This window comes from Nymphaea colorata, chromosome 8 (genome assembly GCF_008831285.2).
Source record: "Nymphaea colorata isolate Beijing-Zhang1983 chromosome 8, ASM883128v2, whole genome shotgun sequence".
Lineage (NCBI taxonomy): Eukaryota > Viridiplantae > Streptophyta > Magnoliopsida > Nymphaeales > Nymphaeaceae > Nymphaea > Nymphaea colorata.
Genome location: NC_045145.1, coordinates 22,137,428 through 22,162,137, shown reverse-complemented (window position 1 = coordinate 22,162,137; position 24,710 = coordinate 22,137,428). Strand labels below are relative to the sequence as shown.

The following is a 24,710-nucleotide window of genomic DNA, read 5'->3' as shown; positions in this document are numbered from 1 at the left end:
GCTAACAACAATCTTGAAGGTCCCATTCCGTGTAATAGCAGTTTCTGTGTGAACCTGAAGAGCTTTAACAATCTTGTACGTTATTAAGTATACTTCTGTTGTTTATTGCTTTACCTTCCCATCTCATAATTTACTTAAAATTTTAACATTTCTCAATTTTTTAACTTTAACATTTGATAAGTGTAATTATGAGATAAACGAATTTGATTTGTGCTACTTCTGTTTCTTATGTTCAATTCATTATTTATCATGCTTTTAATCGAGCCTTAAACGAGCTCAATAAGGATGAGTAATATTAATCGAGCTCACTTATTCGAGCCTTAGTCGAGCTTAGGTATTCGAGCCTTAGTCGAGCTCACGGTCGAGCTCGAGCTCCACAAGTATAAACGAGCTTATCGAGCTTAATCGAGTCGAGCTCGAGCTCGACAATTGACTATCGAGTTGAGTTCGAGCCAGGATAGTCGAGCTACATTCGAGCTCGAGCCGAGTCGAGCTCGTGTATTACTTAGTCGAGCCGAGTTCGAGCTGACTGAGCTCGGCTCGACTCGGCTCGTGTTCAGCCCTAGTCTTCAGTGGTGCATTTACCGAAGAAGTCAGGACGCTTTTTGGCGGTGAGATGAGATCCCTGGTGGATTGAGTTTGGATCTGATGTCGTCCTACAGTAAGGCCCAAAAAGCACTATCCAAGGCAATATTCAAATGCACCGTAGTTCACCGATTCAAAGCCTTCGGCACCCATTAAGTGCACCTAGCAGAAGGTTCCCGTGTAATTTATTGCCCACATTTAAGTGTAGAGGATCTATATATGCTCCTTCTTCCTACACCTTTTATCCATCCTAACATGGTATTTAAAATCCTGCTAATTGAGGATGGTAATGCCCTCACATATATTAATCAATTTTATTAAGAAGAAATGTGGATATTCGGTTCCAATTACCTGCATCTGAGACCTAATCACATTAGAGAGTCCCAAGAATATATATATATATATATATAGTGAATGGTGATTTTAATTATCTAGAGTCACTAAGCTATTTAACATTTAACCAGGCTCGTCCATCCGAAGCAAGTGGATAGTGATATAAAACAAGGAAAAAAATGTGCGAACTAATACTAGACGATGAAAATGCTCATCAGCTTTTCTCCTTATTTTTTTTAAACTGTCCATCATATTGAATCTGACGGTTTTGGTTAGAAGGCTAAGTGATTTTACAAAACTAGAGTCGCCATTCGATTTCCATATATATATATATGTATGTTTGCGTGTCTGCTGCATGCCATTAGCTAGGGCTTGAATGTTGAATAAGCTACCCCCAAGTGTGAGTTTGGCTGAGTTTATCTAGTGTCCTAAACGTTGAACGAGGCCTCAGTTTATTGCTTTTTGAAGGGTCTCTAAACATTATGTTTTGAGTTTTAATGATAAAAATGTACAAAAAATAAATCAAAATAAACGAAATAAGCTTGAATGTCTTGGGTGTAGGAGCCAGAAATTTTTATCAAAGGGGCGCTTACCTTAATGGGTTTGAGTGCCTATGGGGCATTGATGTGGGCACCATATCTAGCTGAACCTGGTCTATCTCCTCCTTCCTAATAAAAATTTTCAAGGATTGGTGTTGCCACACCAGCCCACATGCTACTGGGTGCACCAAAACTCGTCCTAACTGCAGTTGATGACCTTTGTTTTGGGGATCGCATTTGAATGAGCCTTTTTTAATTGATTTTTTTATGAAATATAGATATTTTTTCTTTTTAGGTTGATCTGGAAACATATAGTTGGATCGTCGAACTATCCGTGCCCGGTAATTGCCATGGCTTGGGTTGGGTCTTTCTGCGGCAGAAAAGAAAAGGTACCTGCATCGATGCGACGTGGGTGCGTACCCAAACCACACCACGTTCATTTCAATTTATTTTTGGGGTTTTTTAAACAAATTTTATATTATTAATATATTATAATAATAAATTAATAATAATAATAAATATTCTCGTCGCACCGCCACACTTAAATGTTTTGAGATATGCCGGCACCCACAACACCACCCATCTTGGTGACATAGCATATATATGTAATTTGTTGAACTCAACAAGTAGCATATAACTCTGACTAAACAAAATTACTACAAAAGAAGGGACTCAATCCGTAGGTACTGTAGCTTGACGAACGTAAACAATAGGAGCAAAAGATAGAAATGCCCCTTAATTGGAAGAGGGAAAAAGGTTAACTTTTTTTTTTAAAAAAAGACAAAAATACCCTTATGCAAAAGAAAAAAAGACCTCTAACAGAACAAAATGCGCGCTATTGGTGTCACACAAAAATAAAGTGCGTCAGTATGGTAAACAATAAAAAAAGCCCCCGTTTAATAAAAAAAAAGAAATTTTTTATAAAGATGAAAAAAAAAGTACTCAAAAGGATATTGGAATATTAAAAAATGTTGATCTGCATTCGTCGTTCGAATTTGATGACCCGTTATTCTTAAGACTCTTGATTTTTAGATGTCAACTAGTCGGATTCAGACCGGACATCTAACCAAACTACTTCAAAAAAGTCGGATATAGAAAGCAGTTTAACGTCCAACTAAAAGTCGGATTAGATTTGGATTTAGGAAATGGGTACCTCCAACAGGATATAGACTTAATTTTAAATAAATATCCAAATGAATTCAGATTCATATTTAGTTTTAAATAAGTAAAGAAGACATTCAAATCCAATGTGTTGACATCCCTAAGTTTTGCACATTTTCTGATTTTAAAATTTCTCACTATCTGATCAGTATGGTTAGACTTGTGAAAGACGGCCATTCTCGAGATGAAATAACTCCAAGAAAAGATTGAGCTCGTTTACGTTTGTCAAGAGATGATTTTCCATGATGACTGATGCTTCGTTAAAGGTCACTTGTGTTTACATTTGAAGTATCGCTTTGGGGAGGCAAATGCAGCCTTATTTTAACTACCGGTGAGCTGGCTGAGGTCTTACCGGACATTGGCCTTGCTTACCGTTGTCAGCAGCCAGAATCCGGCAGCTAGCACCATGAAGAGCAACCAGCAAAATAATTGCGGCAATGAATGTTTTGAAACCAGTGGTGCAGCTATTTCTCAACTAAAGGACACACACACCCACACACATATATAGTGTAATGATCAGAATAGTGAAAAAGAAAGTTTTATGATAAAATAATCAAAAATTAAAAGACCAAAATGTGCATTAAAAAAATGCTCAAAATACTTTAGTCTCACTTTTTTTTTTGTGCATGTCGGCTGCGTCTTGTGCATTCCACTCACTCTTAGTGTTACGACGACCTTCTTATATTTAAAAGGAATTGTCATCAGAGGAGCCAAGGAGGGTCCGGCAAGGACCCTGGCCTCCTTTCAAAAAATTTTGTCAAAAAAATACGTATAAATTTAAAAAAAATTAATATATCTAATATAAAAATTTTAAAAATGATATATATTTCAGCTTCTGTCAAAATTATGAAACCATAATTCGGTTGGCATCATGAAAACTACTTCCTGACTTTGACTCTGCCCATGACAATGATAAGCTACTTAGACCCCAAATTGGACGTGTTGAATGGGTTATACTCTCTTTATACGATTTTAAATCTTTAAATGGAGGCACCAATATTTGTCTATTTTCGAGACCGACTGGTCTCGATGCTACTAACTATGCAGCGACTTAACCCGCAGAAGGAAACGAAGCTGGAAGCTGGAACTTAACAAGACATTAATGTACTCACACTCAATGTGAAACCTAATCATTCATTGTTGTTGTGGTCCTTTTCAAGTAATGGAAAGGAACCTGGCTGCCGTGACCAGAGAGCGTGATCGATGGTTGAATTCTTCGTCATCAATGTGAAACGCGTTGCAGAATTAGTCACTCTGGTAGACCCGACGCATGTTTAGTCTTTCAACTTTCTGCTTGAATGCTGGCTGACTGAATGGTCAGCTTGATGTAGAAAATGGCCGGCCGGGATGAAATATGTAAAATATTCAAGTGTTATATATATACATTAATACATCCTTCAGATTATATGACTTCCAAATTCATATGCCTCTTACAAGTGCTTCCTTATTTTTCTTTTATTTTCTCAATATATCCAGTATAATGTACTTGATTAATGCACAAATTAACTCATTAAGGAAATCCTGTGAATCGAATTTTATAAGCCGCAAAAGCAAAGACCATTAGTTACAAGTCCAATTTGAGCATCTCATTTCTGCTAATTTCTATTATCATGTAGCTTTCAACATCTCCATGGTGCGTGAGAGCTGGGATGCTAATCAGCTTGATAGTACATGTTCATAAAAAGTAGTTAACTTCGAATTATATAGACATGCCTGCATTTTTTTTATTATTGTCACGTAGATTTAAGCATTCGAATACATTCGATTTGTGATAAAAAAAACAGCATGTTTTAGTTAAACATCTCTCTCTTTTTCTCGATTCAAACTTGCTGCTATTTCCTGTCTCTCAAGATACAACTTTCTTGAGTTTAGATCAGTGAAACATATTTACAATGAGGAATTCAAAGCTGCCATATATCGGATATTGCGCTAGTTAAATTTTAAAATTTGTAACTAAATGAGTATAATTGTTAGTATTCATGCGTGGTTTATGATGTAATGACAGTTTATCGTGGCTTTAACGATGATTTTTGTTTTTTTTTAACGGCAGATTTTAAAATTGTATCCATCTGACAGCCGTCCGGCGCACGGCAGCATTGGCTTTACATACAGGTATATTACCTAATGATAGATATAGTGAGTTAAATTATATTATAAGGCAGTTTTTCACCCTGAGCTATGTCTTGTGGGGAATTAAAAACTAACGGCTTTAATAATTAAGGATTTAATGGTAAAAAATCATTAATCTTTTTATAAAACCAGTTTGAACCAAAGCATGCAAATACTACATAAAAATTAATGAGAAATTACCGATAAGTGAGAATGGTGGGGAAGGGATAAAGATTCACTGTGTGTTATTTAAGATGTCTACATATTATTTGTGGGTGAAGTAAGTTGTCTGGGAACCGTTCAGCTGCATTCAATTTTTAAAGTACCTCCAAAACCCATTTTAAGTCATCCAAACAAAAACCAGGTTTTAAAGAGTGAAAGCCTGATTTTTGTCATGTTATCCAAACACGAAAATCAGGTTTTGACAAAACCATTTTTTCATGGAGTTCATCCAAACGCTACCTTAACATTTCGTTACTGTTTTTATCTGAAGAAAGATCATCCTTTTATGACATAGAGCATTATGATCATTACATAGGATGGTGTATATAACACGCCTGATGTATATAGGCTGAAAACGACGATCTAAAAGTGACCAATAAAGTTCCGTAATTCTTGGTTACAAATAGAATTTCACTGCTTGTTTGGTCGTCTAGTCTTCGATCAATATCTGCCGGCAACTTCGAGTACTATTTTAATTCTATTAATAATTCCGATACGTAATAGGTCAGTATAGGAATATATATGTAGATATAAGTATCTTACAAAATTGATATATATATATATATATATATATATATATACATGAAATACATAAAATATAAATAAATAAATATATAACCTAATGACCTTCGATCCTTATGAGAGCTCTTGACTTAATTTAATCCTTAATAAAATATATTTTCTGATTTTCTTTGCAAGCATATGACAGGTTTAATTTTCTGTTCGTGAAAAATGAGTTTCGTCAAAACATCACCCAAACATGTCTACAGTGGGTCTTGAGGCCTCCAATCTTTAATTTTAAGCTGTCATCCAAACAGCAGCTTAGTGTTTGGTAGAACAAGTGCTACCAATAAAACGAAGTACACTTGGGGTCATGACAATGCAACACTTTCATCATCCAAGACACAATTCATTACCATCTTCAGAAGCAGTGTTATGATGATGTAGATATGCTTTTGGGAACGCCAGTTATTCATTCAAATTAGAGAAGCGCTACTTGATAACTAATCGTTCCTTCGAATAACATGTGGTTCTTGAGCCTTGAGACCTTATATGAATGAAGGCAACACTAGAAAACAACAAAGGAACTTATTATAAATACAGAAAAGGGGACATGATCAATACGAGCCCACTCGACAAATGTGGAACATATGGAACCGACATTTTATTCCCATTGCCCTTGAATCATCTAACTTAAATAAGTAACAAGTTGGCCTATCGTGAACTATGTATCTTCATCATTTCATCCAACAGATACGTCCACTAGTGGTGTTTTACTTAGAGCCATAAAGCACTTGGATCCCTTGAACATCGTCGGAATTCGGGTCCACCTTCCTCACTCCAGCGCCAATTGACGGATACATGATCGCATTTATGTCCGCAGAATGGCCGAGCCCAAGAAGATGGCCGATTTCGTGGACTGCCACCGATTCGAGATCCATTCCGTTTGTCCCGGTAGCGTCAGGCAGCCAGGCCTCATCGGCATCGAAATGAAGCCTTCCATTTGTAGGCGCAAACGCATGTGCAAGGACGGTACCCGGCCCATCGAAGGGACGGCCGTCCCCATGATCTCCGCTGTAAAAAGCAAGCTCTAGATCGGCTACTTCGCCATCAGAGGCTTCAGCGAATTGGAACGGCGACACTGCTGCCCACTTGGCGAACGCCGCAGAGAAGACGGACCTCAGCTGCTCTGCTCCATATTGCTGATTGTCGGTAGAGAAGGTGTACTTGAGATTACGCTGAGAATCCGGCCACCGGGGCATGCCGGCAAAGAATGCATAATGCATGACGAAATGGCCGACTCCGGGGATGTGCCGGTGGCGGCCGGACTTCATCAAGTTGGTGCCATTGACAATGTCAGAGACACCGCATCTGGGCTGGATAAGCTTCTGCACCGTGGGCTCGTCCAGGACTCCGCTGGTGTTCAGATTGAAATTCAGCTGGTACGTCCTGAGTGCAGCCTCGAGATCCTCGTTAAATTCATCTGAGAACTCATCGGCTCCCTCGCTGTCGAGGTAACCAAAATGATTCAAGTATCGCTTCAGGGAGGCAAGCCCAGCCTGATTTTGCCCACGCCGGCAACCGGTGAGCTGGCTGAGGTCTGCCCGGACATACCTCTCCTTGCCGGCGTCAGCAGCCAACATCCGGCAGCTAGCACCATGAACGGAAACCAGCACAAAAGTTGCCACAATGAATGTACTGCAACCCATGACCAAGGGACTTACTGCAGAACCTCCTAATTAACCTCTTACTAGAGAGATTTGTACAATGTCTGGTGCATATGGTGGGAGCATGGGATCGGCTATTTATAGATAAAAAAAATACAAGATTGGTACTTGCCGTGTAGGTGCTGAACGATCGACAATGATGAGCAATGACCTAGAAATTGTGGATTCGACGTGTTGAATGGGTTACACCTTTTTTCTACGAACTCTTAAAGGTTTCGTTGATCCAGAATTAATGGCGGCACCAATAGTTCTCTACGCTGGAGGCTGACTAGTTAATGTGATGTTGTTAAGAGAAAGTCATGCATGCTGCGACTTAGCTAGCGGAAGGACATGAAACCAAGAACGAAACTAAGAAGACAATGTTGCCTCAGTAGACACCGATAGTTTATTGTCATGTAGATTTAAACATTGTCATGCATGCTGCGACTTAGCTAGCGGAAGGACATGAAACCAAGAACGAAACTAAGAAGACAATGTTGCCTCAGTAGACACCGATAGTTTATTGTCATGTAGATTTAAACATTCGAATACGTTCGATTGGAGAAAAACAATATGTTTTAGTTAAACAAAATGCTTAAGATTTAAAATTTATCAGTAAAAAAATAGTAAGTGATATTATCTATGGTTTTTGATATAATGACAGCTTATGGTGACTTTAATAATGATTTTTTGTTTTTTTCTAACAACCAATTTTGAAATGTTGGCTATCCGGCCACTGTCCACCACTGCAGATATATGTATATACATATATGTATATATAAGTTCTGATTTTGCTGGTAAAGATATAATCAATTCTGCTAGACTTGCGAAAGACGTCCAGCGACGTCAAGAGACCAACGTCCTCCAGCACTGACCGACCAAAGACTGACTTTGCTTCCCGCGTCCTGGTTATCGATGCGGAGCACACCTCCTCCCAGCATCCTCATTAATGGTGCTGTTCTGTTGCTGTCCGATCGGTAGCCCTCAATGACGTTTATGGGCTGAAGACCGCGATCTGAAGTGGCTAATAAAGTTCCCTATTGGTGGTTACATATACAATTATACTGCTTCGTTGGCCCTCTAGACTTCGAATAGCATCTTCTGGCCACTTCGACCATTTAACTCTTTTAATAATTCCGATATATATATGAAATTGGACAATCTAGGAACATGTAGATACCAAAATATTAAAAACTTGCTACGTATATATATATATATATATATCAAATTTAACGACCTTCGATATATATATATCAAATTTAACGACCTTCGATCCTTAAGACTTTTTACCTTAATTTAATCCTTAATAAAATACATTTTATGATTTTAATTGCAAACATAGCATTAATTCTGCCAAACTTTTGAAAGACGTCCATTCCTCAAGACTCTTGACCTTAATTTAATGCTTAATAAAATATATTTTATGGTTTTCCTTGCAAACATATGATTGCTTCTGCTAAACTTGTGAAAGACGTCAAAATTAATGTTATCAGACCTTTGAATACATAAGAAAGTTGGTAAAAAGCAGACCACCTGGGTAAGAGGCAAAAACGAGATGTTATAAAGTAAATAAATAATTTTTTTACAATCTAACCCTACATCTTAAGAGTAATATGATGAGAAGCGTATATTAAGTTAATTGTTTTCTTCCTTAAATAGAGAGAGAGATTGGTAAAAACCCGACACATAGTTATAGTTACAGGATACAAACCAGATCCTTTAGTTTTTTTGTTAAAAAATTATTTTAAATAAAACATAATTATCTTAATATGCTTATTAAAACCATTTGATATAGAACATGCTTTGATTCAAGTTGTTTTAATAAAAAATGTTGTTTTCTTTATTATCATGCTATGGGGGTCTTTCACTTTTTTTATTATTATAAAAACAATATTAAACTCTAACAAATGATATACTTAATATATTTTTTGCATCAACCCATTCTGAAGATCATATCAATAAGGTTAAATTGCCAAAAAAAAAAAAAACATTTCAAAAATCAAAGGGTTTGGTTTTTATTTCTGACCTGGGTGTCTAGTTTAATTTTACTAATTTCTCTCTCTCTCTCTCTATATATATATATTTACATATATATATATATATATAGAGAGAGAGAGAGGTGTGTGTGCTTGTGTCCATGGATGCACACTCAGTTTTCCATTTGTAATGTTCCTGTTATCCACCGGACACCATCGGGGTTATGAAAAAAATCACCATTAAGGAAGAGCTATTTTCTTATGAAATTAATAATCTGATTACAGACATGCCATCACAATCTCAAAATATTTACAATGAATTCCGAGTTCCCTTCTCTCCTTAGAATGCACCACTCTTAGAGTGGTGAAGATAGTTATGAAAAAGAAAGAGGAGAAAGAAAAAGCTGGCATATGAGTGATCAGAACAAAAAAAAAAAGAAAGAGCAGTGAGTTAGGGTTCTTAAATTAATCTCCTTTGTGTGTGTGTGTGTGTGTGTGTGTGTGAGAGAGAGAGAGAGAGAGAGGGCAAGTTGCAATGTCTCCTCATAAGCATTCATTAATTATCTTAAACCAACTAATTATACAAAAAATAATAAAAAAGATTCTTTTTATAGATTATATATAAGCAGTTTTTGGAACATGATATAGAAGGTATCAGTTGTGCCCTTACCTTGTTATTTCTGCACAGCCTTTTAGGCAGCATTTAGATGACACTTATGGGGTGGAGAGAATCCATCCCCTCCTAACACCCCCCACCCCAAAAATTATTTTTCAGGAAAAAAAAATTATGCTTATATCTTTTAAAATTTTTAATTTGGACCATGCAAAAGTTTTAAAAAATGTTACTTGGCCCTCTACAAATTTTGAAAAATACTATTCGGCCCTCAAAAGAAAAAAAAAAAAGAAAAAGAAAAATCTTGCTCCATTCGTGACACCCTTGGATAGATTTTGTTTAAAATGGGTTTCATGAAGCATGATTTTTAAGTAGTTTTTAGAAACGAGTTCGTGTATTCAGAGGGGCGACGAAGGGGCAGGTTTTTCAGTTTGTGATAAAAGAGTTTCGTCAAAACATCCCAAACATGTTTAAAACTGGGTTTTCAAATAATTACACTGAAGTGCATTTGTGTTTTGGGAACTTCAGTCATTCATTCAAACAAGAAAAACACTCCTTCATAACTTTTAGGTTTTGAAGTTGGATAGATTTGAAAATTAGTGATGTTTTATCCAACCTTGAGAACTTATATGAATGAAGGCAACACTAGAAAACAACAAATGAACTTATTATAAATACAGAAAAGGGGACATGATCCATACGAGCCCACTCGACATATGTGGAACAAGACACGCTATAAGACACCAATGGAACCAACTTTTTATTCCCATTTCCCTTGAATCCTTCAACTTAAACAAGTAACAAATTGGCCTATCGTGAACTATATATCTTCTCAGCGTACTTCTTCATCATTTCATCCAACAGATACGTCCACTAATGGTGTTTTACTTAGAGCCATAAAGCACTTGGATCCCTTGAACATCGTCGGAATTCGGGTCCACCTTCCTCACTCCAGCGCCAATTGACGGATACATGATCGCATTTATGTCCGCAGAATGGCCGAGCCCAAGAAGATGGCCGATTTCGTGGACTGCCACCGATTCGAGATCCATTCCGTTTGTCCCGGTAGCGTCAGGCAGCCAGGCCTCATCGGCATCGAAATGAAGCCTTCCATTTGTAGGCGCAAACGCATGTGCAAGGACGGTACCCGGCCCATCGAAGGGACGGCCGTCCCCATGATCTCCGCTGTAAAAAGCAAGCTCTAGATCGGCTACTTCGCCATCAGAGGCTTCAGCGAATTGGAACGGCGACACTGCTGCCCACTTGGCGAACGCCGCAGAGAAGACGGACCTCAGCTGCTCTGCTCCATATTGCTGATTGTCGGTAGAGAAGGTGTACTTGAGATTACGCTGAGAATCCGGCCACCGGGGCATGCCGGCAAAGAATGCATAATGCATGACGAAATGGCCGACTCCGGGGATGTGCCGGTGGCGGCCGGACTTCATCAAGTTGGTGCCATTGACAATGTCAGAGACACCGCATCTGGGCTGGATAAGCTTCTGCACCGTGGGCTCGTCCAGGACTCCGCTGGCGTTCAGATTGAAATTCAGCTGGTACGTCCTGAGTGCAGCCTCGAGATCCTCGTTAAATTCATCTGAGAACTCATCGGCTCCCTCGCTGTCGAGGTAACCAAAATGATTCAAGTATCGCTTCAGGGAGGCAAGCCCAGCCTGATTTTGCCCACGCCGGCAACCGGTGAGCTGGCTGAGGTCTGCCCGGACATACCTCTCCTTGCCGGCGTCAGCAGCCAACATCCGGCAGCTAGCACCATGAAGGGAAACCAACACAAGAATTGCCACAATGAATGTACTGCAACCCATGACTAAGGCACTTACTGCAGAACCTCCTAATTAACCTCTTACTAGAGAGATTTGTACAATGTCTGGTGCATATGGTGGCAGCTATTTATAGATCCAAAATACAAGATTGGTACATGCCGTGTAGGGACTGAAAGATCGACAATGATGAGCAATGACGTAGAAATTGCAGATTTCAAATTGGACGTGTTGAATGGGTTACACCCTTTTTCTACGAACTTTTAAAGGTTTTGGCGGCACCAATTAATGGCAGCACCAACGTTTCTCTACGTTGGAGACTGACTAGTTAATTTGAATGTTGTTAAGAGAAAATCTTGCTTGCTACGACTTAGCTAGCGGAAGGACATGAAACAAGAAAGAAACTAAGAAGACAATGTTGCCGCAGTAGACACCGATCGTTTATTGGGGCTGTGGCAAGGAACTTGAGGGCCTTCACCGGAGCGCGGGATCGACTGTTGAATTCTTCGTCATCAATGTGAAAGGCCTTGCAGAATCAGTCAACCTGGTCAAACCCAACGCATGTTTTAGCCCTTCAACTTTTTGGTTTGACCTCTAGCTGACTAAATGGTGGGCATGATTTAAAAGATGGACGGGATGAAATATCTAGTTGGATCAGGGCCTTTTTTGTACTTAAATTGCTCGTGATCTAGATCGTAGTGTCATATATATGCATTAACATATATATCCAAGTACAACGTAGTTGATTAATGCACAAATTAACTCCGCAAAGATATCCCGTAAATTGAATTTTATAAACCGTAAAAGCAAAAACCATTAGTTACAATTCAAATTTAAACAGCTCTTTTCCGTGATTTTTTTTATTATCCTACAGATTTCCACATTTGCATTGTTTACGTTTGATTTGTGAAAAACAACGACACAATTGGTGCGTCAGAGCTAGGATGCTAATTAGGTTGAGAGTATGTACTTATAAACTAGTTAACTTCGAATATAGACCCGCATGTATTCAAGATTGTCTTTTTTATTGTCATTTAGATTTAAACATTCGAAAAAGTTCGATTTGTGAAAAACATGTTTTAGTTAAAACATCTCTGATTCTCTCCCTCTTTCTCACGCATCAAACTTTGTCCCTATTTCATCTCTCTCTCTCTCTCTCTCTCTCAGACACACACACAAAGGATACAATTTTCATGAGTTTAGATCACTGAAACATGTACATACATTGGGAGTTTAAAGCTGCCATTGGATGTTACTTCATCTTAAAATTTAAAAATTTCAGTAAAAAATAGTCATTGATATTATCTATAGTTCGTGATGTAATGACACTTTATGGTAACTTTAACATATATAATATATATATATATATATATATTCTGATTTTACTGGTAAAGATATTATCAATTGTGCTAAACTTGCGAAAGACGTCCAGTGACGTCAAGAGACCAACGTCCCTCTTCTCTGACCAGCCAAAGACTGACTTTGCCGATGCATGATTAATCGGGAATATACCTCCCAGCATCCTCTTTATTAGTATTGTTCTGTTGCTGTCCGATCAGTAGCCCTCAATGACGTTTATGGTCTGAAGACGGCCATCTAAAATGGCTAACAAAGTTCCCTATTGGTGGTTACAGATACAATTATACTGCTTCGTTGGCCCTCTAGTCTTCGAATAAGATATTCTGGCCACTTCGATCATTTGATTTTTTAAATAATTCCGATGTATATATGTAATTGGACAATGAAGGAACATGTGGATACAAAATTTTTAAAAACTTGCCACATACATGCCTATACATAAATACGTATATCAAATTTGATGACCTTCGTCCTTAAGACTCTTGACCTTAATTTAATCATTAATAAAATACATTTTATGATTCTAATTGCAAACATTTGATTGATTCTGCCAGACATGTGAAAGACGTCCATCCCTCAAGACTCTTGACATTAATTTAATCCTTAAAAAAATATATTTTATGATTTTCCTTGCAAACATATGATTAATTCTAATAAACTAGTGAAAGACGTTCATTCTCAAGAAAACATAGCGATATATATATATATATATATATATATATATATATATATATAGGTAAAAACTAGGTCAGGGATAAAAACCAGACCCTTTGATTTTGATTTTTAAAACGTTTTTTTTTTAATCTGACCTTATAAGAATGAGTTGATGCAAAACATATACTAAGTTGATCATTCGTTAGACTTTAGTAGTGTTTTCATAATAAAAAAATGAATGGCCCCTATGACATGATAATAAAAGAATAAATGTTTTTCATTAAAGCTACTTGTTTAAAATAGTCTTTATAAACATATTAAGATGTTTATATTTTATTAGAAGGAGTTTTTTAACAAAAAAATCAATATATATATATATATATATATATATATATATATATATATATATATATATAGAGAGAGAGAGAGAGAGAGCCGATAAAATGAGAATATATAACAAAATTTGGGGACAAGAGGTTCCCTAAATACAAAAACAATCCGCAAAGAACAAAATTACGCAAAAAGAGAGAGAGAGAGAGAGAGAAAGAGAGATCTACATCTAAAAAGTGTGGATATTTTTTTTTTATTAACTTTCAAAATCAACGGTGTGATGTTTCCTTTTGCTTCTAAAATCACACAAGTGCACAGAGAGCATTATTTTTATGTGGATTTGTACGTTTGAGGACCCATATAATTATATATATGTTTTCTTAAATATAAATGGTTAAGAAATACAGACCAAATGAAAACGAAACTGGTTTAATACAACGGTTTTTATGAAGCGAGTGTAGACCACTAAGGCCTCGCCGGACCATGCTTATTATTGGTCAAATACATCAAAATTTGTGTTATCAGACCTTTGAATGAATAAGAAAGTTGGTAAATGCCTTAAATACTTATAAAAACTATTTTGATATAAAATGTGCTTTGATTCAAGTTGTTGTAATGAAAAAGGTTATTTTTTATTAGCTAAACATTATAAAAATACTATTAAAGTCTAACAAATGATTTTTGCATCAACAAAATCATATTATACATTTTAAAAATCAAAATCAAAGGGTTTGGCTTTTGTCCCTGAGCTGGGTGTTAGGGACTTAAAGATCGACAATGATGAGCAATGACCTAGAAATTGTGGATTCCAAATTGGACGTGTTGAATGGGTCACACCCTTTTTCTACGTACTTTGAAAGGTTTCGTTGATTCATAATTAAAAGCGGCACCAATTACGAACTTTCCAAGGTTTCGTTGTTCCAGAATTAATGGCAGCACCAATATTTCTCTACGTTGAAGACTGACCAGTTAATTTGCAAGTTGTTTAGAGAAAAAAATCATGCATGCTGCGAAAAGAAACTAAGAAGACAATGTTGCTGCAGTGGACGCGGATCGTTTATTGGAGTAGTGGTCCTTTTCAAGTTGTGAAACGGAACATGGCGGCCGTGACCAGAGCGCGGGATCGGTGGTTGAATTCTTCGTCTTTAACGTGGAACACCTTGCTGCAGCATTAGTCAATGTGGTAGAACCATCGCATGTTTAGTCTCTGAATAATTTTTGCTTGACCGCTGGCTGACCGAATAGTCAGCTTCATGATGTACAAGATTGCCAGGTTGAAATGGCTGGTTCAGGCCTTTTTGGTAGTTTTATTGCTCCTCTAAATTGAAGGATTATGTACGTTATTTCCTTCAGAATATAAGGCTCCCAAATATGTTTTTTGTAAGGCGGAGCTATGACCAAAATATTGTTAAAAAAAAGTAAAAAAAGGAAAACAATGGTTTTTAGAATGATAAAAGAAGATTTATGGAAATGTTAAAAACAATGGTTTTTAGAATGATAAAAGAAGATTTATGGAAATGTTAAAAAGTCTAAAATGTATGTTTAAAATATTTTAAAAATGCCCTAACCCCTTTTTCTTTGTATTTGTCTGTGCATGCAACTCCATCTGGCACCTTCTTTTTTTAAAAAGAATTTTTGTACCCAAGTAGAATGCAGTTGATTAATGCACAAATTGTCTTGTTGAAGATTCCTATAAATAGAGTTTTATAATTAATCCCCATAAAAGGGACCATTAGTTACAAAATCAAATTAATGCATCTCATTCGAGTGATGTTGCTATTATCCTATTGATTTAAACATTTAAATTAATGTTTTCGTTTGATTTGTGAAAGAGGACGACGCATTTCGCGTGGGCAAGCTACATAGCATGCTTATTTTGCCACAATACATTTATAAACTTGTTAGCTCTCCCTTTCTCTCTTGAGGTTTATGTGACTTTTTTTTTTCTCTACCAATTTTTCGCCGATAGGAACTGGGGCTGATATCATGGGTTCATAAAGCTTTAGAACTGATTATGAAACTAGTTTGAACCAAGGTATAAATATATTTCATAATAAATAAATGAAAATTACAGATTAATTATCAGGACGTTGGGGATGTGTTAAAAATTACTGGCAAAGAATGTTTTAGTTGCATTGGTCTTCGTTGAATGCTCATTCTTAATTCAACGAATCAAGAATAAAAATTCCAAGTTTTCACCATTGGAGAACTGGTTGAAGCACTACAAAAAAATCATGTGGAAACTTCATTCTACATGACTATATGACAGAAGAAATGACTGCCCTTCAACCAAAAATGTTTCCCTCCGCCACTGCATGATTGTAATAATAATATGAACTACAAATATATGCACCACGCAGAGTCGGTCGACATATACCGATGCTGTGCTCTAGCTATACCGGTGATTGTTTCACCATTGCAAGTTTAAAGGAAGCTTGCTTTTACTGTGTTGTATGAATGTAAAAGATCCCGTCACCAAAATTAGCTAAGCTTGGTAGCATAGCACAACGTCATATTTATACCAGACTCGACCGAATGATCTATAACTCGCAGATTTAAGACATGAACATATAAAGGCTAAGCGACGCCGCCATATAATGGAAAAAAGTAGAAAATAGAACTTCTAACTAATTATCCCGAGGAAAATCATTAAATATGCTGAAATCCAAATCAAAATTTAACTACGATGCCCTACACTAACAAGCACCAGATAACTCTCTAAACTGGACAATAATCATACTCGAAACATAGTACTTCAATTAACACGTACCTCACCAAGCTTGTCAAACAACGTAAACACGACCTATCTAAGTTTAGCAGATTCAGATCTATCAAGATCCAAATCAATGCCATCCAATCCTGCTATACCTGCCGATAAACCAAATCCACGCCCACTCAAGGATTGAGCAAATTTGCAACTTAAACAAAACTGGGTTTTCAAATAATTACACTGAAGTACACCTGTGGCGTTGACAGTGCAACATTTTCATCATCCGAGACATAATTCGTTACCATCTTCAGAAGCAGTTTTATGCTGATGCATACATGATTTTGGGAACGCCAATCACTCATTCAAATAAGAAATTACTACTTGATATCTAATCGTTATTTTCAAATAACTTTTTGGTTCTTGGGTTGTCTAGATTTAAACTTAAAGTCATGTTTTATCGAACCTTGAGCACTTATATGAAGGCAACACTAGAAAACAACAAATTAACTTATAAATTTCATTTGTTTAAAAATACAGAAAAAAGGGGGCATGAGTACGTGCCAGTTCGACATATGTGGAACAAGACACGCTATAAGACACCAAGTTGGCCTATAATGAACTATAAGGAACAAGTTGGCCTATTATGAACTATGTATATCTTCTTAAGTGTACTTCTTCATCATCTCCTCCAACTGATACGTCGTCTCCATTAATGGTATTTTACTTGGAGCCATAAAGCACTTGGATCCCTTGAACATCGTCGGAATTCGGGTTCAGCTTCCTCTCTCCTCTTCTAATTGTCGGAAACATGATTGCATTAATGTCTGCAGAATGGCCGAGCCCAAGAAGATGGCCGATTTCATGGACTGCCACCGATTCGAGATCCACTCCGTTCGTCCCGGTGGCGTCAGGCAGCCAGGTCTCATCGGCATCGAAATGAAGCCTTCCATTTGTTGGCGCAAATGCATGTGCAAGGATGGAACCCGGCCCATCGAACGGATGGCCGTCTCCATGATCTCCGCTGTAGAAAGCAATTTGTAAATCGGCTACTTCGCCCTCATAGGCTTCAGCGAATTGGAACGGCGACACTGCTGCCCACTTGGCGAACGCTGCAGAGAAGACAGACCTCAGCTGCTCTGCTCCATATTGCTGATTGTCGGTAGAGAAGGTGTACTTGAGATTACGTTGAGAATCCGGCCACCGGGGCATGTTGGTAAAGAATGAATAATGCATGACGAAGTGGCCGACGCCGGGGATGTACCGGTGGCGGCCCGACTTCATCAAGTTGGTGCCGTTGACAATGTCAGGGACACCGCATCTGGGCTGGATAAGCTTCTGCACCGTCGCCTCGTCCAGGACTCCGCTGGTGTTCAGATTGAAATTCATCTGGTAGGTCCTGAGTGCAGCTTCGAGATCCTCGTTAAATTCATCTGAGAACTCATCGGCTCCCTGGTTGTCAAGGTAACCAAAATGATTCAAGTATCGCTTTAGGGAGGCAAGCCCAGCCTTATTTTCCCCACGCCGGCAACCGGTGAGCTGGCTGAGGTCCGCCCGGACATAGCTCTCCTCGCCGGCCTCAGCAGCCAACATCCGGCAGCTAGCACCATGAAGGGAAACCAGCACAAAAGTTGCCACAATGAATGTACTGCAACCCATGACTAATGGACTTATTGCAGAACCTCCTAATTAACCTCTTATTAGAGAGATTTCTACAACGTCTGATGCATATGCTGGTAGCATGGGATCGGCTATTTATAGATCAGAAATACAGGATTGGTACTTGCCGCGTTTGGACTGAAAGATCGACAATGACGAGCAATGACCTAGAAATTGTGGTTTCCAAATTGGACGGGTTGAATGTTCTACGCCCTCCTTCCACGAACTTTCAATGGTTTCGTTGATCCAGAATTAATGGGGGAATGAATAATATTTCTTTTGGATGTTGCGAAGAGAAAATCATGCAGCGGCTTAGCTAGCGGAAGGAAATGAAACGAGAAGAAATTGAGAAGACAATGTCGCCAGTACACTAGAAATCGTTTATTAATGGAGTTGCGGTCCTTTTCAATTTGTGGAAACAACTTGGCGACCCTGATCAGAGCGCTTGATCGGTGGTTGAATTCTTCGTCTTTAGTGTGGAATGTCTTGCAGGCATTAGCCAATCTTGTAGCCCCAATGTTCGTTTAGTCATTGCACGTCAATTTTTGCTTGACCGCTAGCTGACCGAATTGTGATCAGCTTTATGATAGTACAAGATTGCGGTGATGAAATGAATGGTTACAACTTACAAGTGCTTCCTACCATCGTCGTTTTTTTGGCTTCTGTATCCCAATATAAGGTAGTTGGTTGATGCGCAAATGAACTCATTGAAAACTTATAAGTTGGATTTTATAATTAATCTCTATTAAAAGGATCGTTAGTTACATAATCAAATTCAAACTTCTCATTCGTATATATATATATATATAAAATCTAATCTTCGCCTGTGCAGAATCTAACCATTGGACGTGACCTTGTGATTGATCATTTAATGAGTTAATAACATATATTAAAAGACAGTTCTTCCGCCTAAGCTGTGCCTTGTCGGGAATTGAATACCAATAACTTTAATAACTAAGGACCTAATGATAGAAAATTATGAGTCTTTTTAATTGGGGCGGGGCCAATATATTATAATTAAGGGATACTAGTTGTACAATTTTAAATTTTTAAGGAGCATATGTCTATAAATAAAAAAACTGTTACAAAGTTCTCATATTAAAATGAACACTATTTCTAGAGCTGTGTGGGCAATTGTCCACACTTGCCTCTGCCTTTTTTTATGAGACCAGTTTGAACCAAACCGTAAATGTATTTAATTAATGAGAAAGTACAGGTAAATGATGAGCTTGTTGGGGATGGGTTACAGATTGATTAATGATTTGTGTTATTTAAGATGTCTACATATTTTTGTTGCAAACCATATGAAAATTAGTCCGGCCGCTTTAACACAACAACGCTGTCTGAAACCCAACTTGAATTATCCCAATGAAAAGTTCATACCTTTATTACCAGGATGTCACCTCCCTTGGGTTTTGTTAACTTGAATGTTAATGAGGCTGTTAAAACAAATCCAAGTGACTTAGCGGCTGGTGGTTTATGGTCATATAACTAAGGCTGAACTTATTGTTATTCTTCATGGCTTGAAATTAGCTTGGGAACGTGGCTTTCGTAAAGTTTTTATTGAATCAGAGTCCTTGTTAGCTGTGAATAAGGTTCTAAATGAAGTGCAGCCTCGTGACCCTTTATTTAAAATAGTGAAGTAGTGTCAAGAATTGTTGAGACGAGATTGAGAGTGTGTTTTATGTCATTCGTACAGAAAAACTAATATGTGTCTTGATTTTCTTGCCTCATGGGCCTTTTAAGGATCATTTGGAGTGACCGTTCTTAACAATCCACTTGGTCATTTGCATCGGTTGATTGATGAGGATCTAATTGGTGTAGCTTGTCCTATAGTTAGTTAATGTAGTTCTAAACAGCTCTTATGTACTAAAAAAAAAAAACCGTTGCTGTCTGGAAGAGATTATCGACCATTGATGACCTCATCGCACCTTCAGTTGCTGCTCAGGGTCAAAATGAATGTTATCAGAGCTTTGGATGATATGATCGATCCAATGTCTCACTGGAAGCATCGATCTATCGTTATGTTAGTCGCAAGAAATTAAGCAACATAGGTTTCTTTCAGCCTGATATCATGTCACTGGAGATCCATGCCGTAAGGTGCTGTCCATAATAACATCTGAGTGAAATTACATTTATCTCGTTTCCATCTGAGTCAATTTTTTTATTGTTGTGGAGCTGCTATATGATTTTTGAGAGGGTGTTTGATGATAGGAACACAAAGATTAACATGGGACAGTTTCTGTAATCTGTCCCAACGGTTGATGAAGATTCATGAAACTGTAATACTTATAAAGCAGGAAAAACTTTTCTGTTTCAACTACAACCTCTATGTATCATAGTCACAAATATGGTCTTCACACTTTAAACTGCAAGGTTTTCCTTAAATGTAATATGGTAGAGCTGTTTTTCTGAAAAAAAAAAACACAACTAATCTTTAAAAAAATTAAAAAATTCTGAAAAGAAAATGAATAAAGATAAATAAACATCTGAAACTGAAAAAATGTAAAAAAGAAGCAAAAAAACGAATAAAATGTGAAAAAAATGCGTTCACATTTTTTGTTTTGCGTTTTAGTTTTGCCGTCCTTTTGAGAACGATGCGTTTTTTCCTATTTTTCAGACTGACTTGTTTTTAACATTTTTAATATTTTTTAATGACTTTTCTGTAATTGAGTATGCTATATGCAAATTAATGTCCATATAAATTTTATTACTTCTTTCTCACATTAACGCCCATCATTACCCATCAACGATGATCACAAACATAACCTGGTTCAAGTATATATACAAATGATATATATGTGCACATTAATGTATTAACAGTATTGCCAAACTTCTTTCCTTAAAGCTAGTAAAGCCTCAAGCAATCTTCCTATTATCGTATATGGATGATTGCACCGGGCCTGAAATTGCCATATTTTTCTAAAATACGTAATGGGGATTAATTATTAATACAATGTGCACACTTAATTCTCCATTTGCAATCTTCCTATTATCTACCGGACAGCCACCGGCCTTCTGAACAAAGATCTCTTTACTTACGAAATTAAGGTTCTTGTTACATAGAGACAGATGTTTGTGGCAGCAAAGGAAAGCAAAATAAACAGTAGTCAGGGCCCTCCGTATAGCTTACATGGGGCTGGTAGCCTGGTACTAAGCCGCTGAATTTCAACTTCATTTCTCTTCTTAGAATCCACCAATCTTAGGCAAGAGCCAAGTTGGTTGTGAAGAAGAAGAAGGATGGGAGCTCGAATCCCTTGGAGTTTGATAGAAAATCAAGGAAAACTTGCCAAAACAAGAGATGCACCATCAAGGTTGAAAGAGAGAGAGCGAGAGAGAGAGAGAGAGAGAAAGGAAAATAACATTAACATAAGCCCAACAAAAAGTTGAACTTGAAAAAGATTACATCTACAAATCAGCTCTTAATGCTTGTATGAGGTTGAATGTACCAGTATTTTCCCATAGGTTACGGGAAATTAACCAAACGTCATAAAAAATGGAGGAAGCCATGCGTTCCACTGAGACCGCCTCGTTTCTATAAGTAATATCATTTCTAGAGTTCCAAATGACCCACCAAAACGTAAACAGCCAAATTCTCCAGATGGTGCGCCATTTATTTTTGTGTCTCACTTTAGTTGGTCCATGGATCAGGTCCCAAATTGTAGATATGTTTGTGACTTCGATGGGGAGCATAGACCAAGTAAGTGCATAAAGATCTTGAGACACTCGACAAAACCATACCAAGTGAGTGGTAGTTTCCTCAGCACAACAACATAGAGGGCATCTACTCGCAAGGTGAAAACCTGACCTTTTGAGGTTATTCTGAGTCTGAACGCGGTCCAATAAAATGAACCATGCAAGAGTTTTGGATCGTCTAGTAGGACCTCCAGCCCAAAGAAGATTATGAGGAAACCAGTTGACCCCGGGAGGTTGAAGCAAGCTATATGCATGATGTACAGAGAAACGCCCTTCACCATCTCTAGCCCATGAAGAAAAATGCTCCATAAAATCGGTCTTCGAATTGAACTTGGTGAAGGTAGATATCCAAGACTTCATCAAATGAGATGTTCTTCGTCTGTTGGGGAGAGAAGAGAGACTATGCAAATTGTATTTGTGTCACAAGGTCATCACACAAATAGAGTTGGAGTCTTGGATGAAGGCCCACTTTAAAATAAGTGAAATATTTCTCTTCCTGATATCTGGGAGAGAGAGGCTCGATGAGAAATAATGCTTTAAGTTTGATAACTAATCCAAAATTTCAAGTTTTAGGGCTTTAAACCCTAAAGCGGACAAAATGGGGAACAACAATCCAGTTACAAAGCTAATGTAGGCTAAGGAACTGCCCTTTCTGAGTTCTGTATCAGTAAGCTCATGGAGCGTTGAAATGAGGAGTTGATTAAACGAGAAAACAAAGGAAAATAACTCTAACATTTACCTAATGTCTACTTCCACGAGTGTGTTCCCTCAATCTGTGTGTGTTACACAGTGAGAATTTTCATTGATATCTTTTTCAAGTTTACAAGCCTCACTGCATTCCATTATAGTAGGGCCATTAGCGCAATTTCCATAAGCTAAGGAATTACAACATATCGATTCGTTCCTCTCTTTATCTAAACTTTTGATTTTTACTTCCTTGAATTTCTCCTTCAACCGTTTGGCTCTCAGCTCCTTCCCAGGCGTTGTTGCCACTTGTTCATGCATCGATGCAGTTGGCCTTGATCTTCATGCATTGTCGCCAGCTCGATATCCGCCTCAATACTGAAGACATTGCTTTGGCATTTAATGATGTCTTCTACACCACATCTTGGCTTGATCAGTTGGCGCACTGTTGCAGCATCGAGAGTGCCAGTAGCATTGAGGTTGAAGAACATTTGGTATTTTTTGACGGCTGCCTCGAGATCCTCATCAAAAACATGAGAGAATGCAGTGTCCCCAACCGTGGCTAGGTAACCAAAATGGTGAAGATATTTTCTAAGAGAAGGAAGCATTGGATGGGTATGCCCCACTCCGTAGCCAGTAAGCTGGACGAACTCCGCCCATGCATGTTTGCGATTGTCCTTGGCTGAAACACGCATCTGGCTGGTTTGGACCTGAAGCGGAACAATTGCCACAAAAGACAAAGCAAAACCGAGTTTGGGAGTTTGGTGGAAATAGATCACAGCAAAAGAGCATGCTCTTATATAGAGGCCATATGGAACGAGTGATTGGCAATGGCACCCGATGTTGCCCAAAGAAAAAAATATGCATGCTAATTTCAATTGCTTCAAAAAAGGTTAGAGTCAAGTGCCTTTCTAAAAGAATCATTGTGCATCTTTTCTTTCTTAGATTTCTTTTTTTTCTGAAATCTGCCATTGAATAGTTTTTCTAATACTTTTAGCAGTGATCTTTTGGACTTTCAGCAGTTTTAGATTTTCAATAGTGAAGTTAAAAGGAAAAAAAATTTAATTCAGCAAATTATGACAAAAGCAGATTATATATATATATTACGCCTGGGCATCGGGCCCGGCCCGGCCCCATTTGGAAGAGCCATTAAGAAAATGGGCAGTATCTGACCAGGCCCATTTATTAACGGGCCGGATATCGGGCTCATCTTCCTAGTCTGAGGCGCCCGGTCCGTTTTTAAATTGATAGCCCAGCGGGCTGGGCCGGGTCCGGCCATCTGGTCCAGATCCAACCTGTGGGAAAACGAATGAGGAAGAAGAGGAACCAGGGGATGGAACGAGGATGAAATGAAGAGGAAGAAGAAGTTGAGGAAGAAGAGGAGCCGAGGGGGGAAGGAAGGAGGCAGAAACGAAGAGGAAGAAGAAGAAGAAGTTGAGGAAGAGGAACCGAAGGGAAGGAAGGACCAGAGGTCGATGGCGGCAGACCGAAGGTTAACGGCAGCTGTGGCGGACCGGCGGTGGTGTGACAACGGTGGCAGTGGCTCAGCTCTTTCTCTTTCCAAAGTCCAAACAAAAACCCTAACTCCCTGCGTCGAAAGATAGAACAAAATTTGAATCAGACTCATTTGACTTAACGGGTTGATTGAGCCGATTGCTTAACCCGGACTCAGCCGGACCCAGGCCTGGACCGGGCCGGGTACCGGGTACCCGATGGCGGCCCGACCCGACACCCAATCCCAATATATATATATATATATATATATATATATATATATATATATATGTGTGTGTGTGTGTGTGTGTACAGTTTCCTCTTTATACTTTTTACATAGTATAATTTCCTTCTTTCGAAATAATGTGTACAACTAAGCAATCATTGGCTATTTGGGAACAAATGGTGTTGGTATAGCGACAAAAGTAACATACTGGAACATTAAGCCTTACCAAAGCCACTACTTCAGTAGCATAGGCACAACAAAAAAGTGGAGCGTTTCATAAGGCTCCACTTGATCTATAAAGCCTCTCCCTCTCCAACATGTCATGCCTACTTCTAGGCATTCTTACAACTCACGGGAAAGCAGTTCATAATCCCCTCATGC

At 38.1% G+C, this 24,710-nt stretch overlaps 3 protein-coding genes across 3 annotated transcripts; all 3 read right to left on the bottom strand.

Moving 5' to 3' along the window:
• Window positions 1-6,072: 6,072 nt before the first annotated feature.
• On the bottom strand, window positions 6,073-7,207 carry LOC116259390 (metalloendoproteinase 3-MMP-like). The gene has a single exon (XM_031637184.2). It carries the CDS (start codon window positions 7,157-7,159, stop codon window positions 6,224-6,226), a length of 936 nt encoding a protein of 311 aa, XP_031493044.1. The 5' UTR covers window positions 7,160-7,207; the 3' UTR covers window positions 6,073-6,223.
• A 3,286-nt stretch (window positions 7,208-10,493) lies between these two features.
• On the bottom strand, window positions 10,494-11,604 carry LOC116259389 (metalloendoproteinase 3-MMP-like). Its single transcript, XM_031637183.2, has one exon. It carries the CDS (start codon window positions 11,563-11,565, stop codon window positions 10,630-10,632), a length of 936 nt encoding a protein of 311 aa, XP_031493043.1. The 5' UTR covers window positions 11,566-11,604; the 3' UTR covers window positions 10,494-10,629.
• A 5,519-nt stretch (window positions 11,605-17,123) lies between these two features.
• Window positions 17,124-18,280, bottom strand: LOC116259388 (metalloendoproteinase 3-MMP-like). Its single transcript, XM_031637182.1, has one exon. The coding sequence runs from the start codon at window positions 18,227-18,229 to the stop codon at window positions 17,294-17,296; it is 936 nt and encodes a 311-aa protein (XP_031493042.1). The 5' UTR covers window positions 18,230-18,280; the 3' UTR covers window positions 17,124-17,293.
• Between the last annotated feature and the right edge of the window lie 6,430 nt (window positions 18,281-24,710).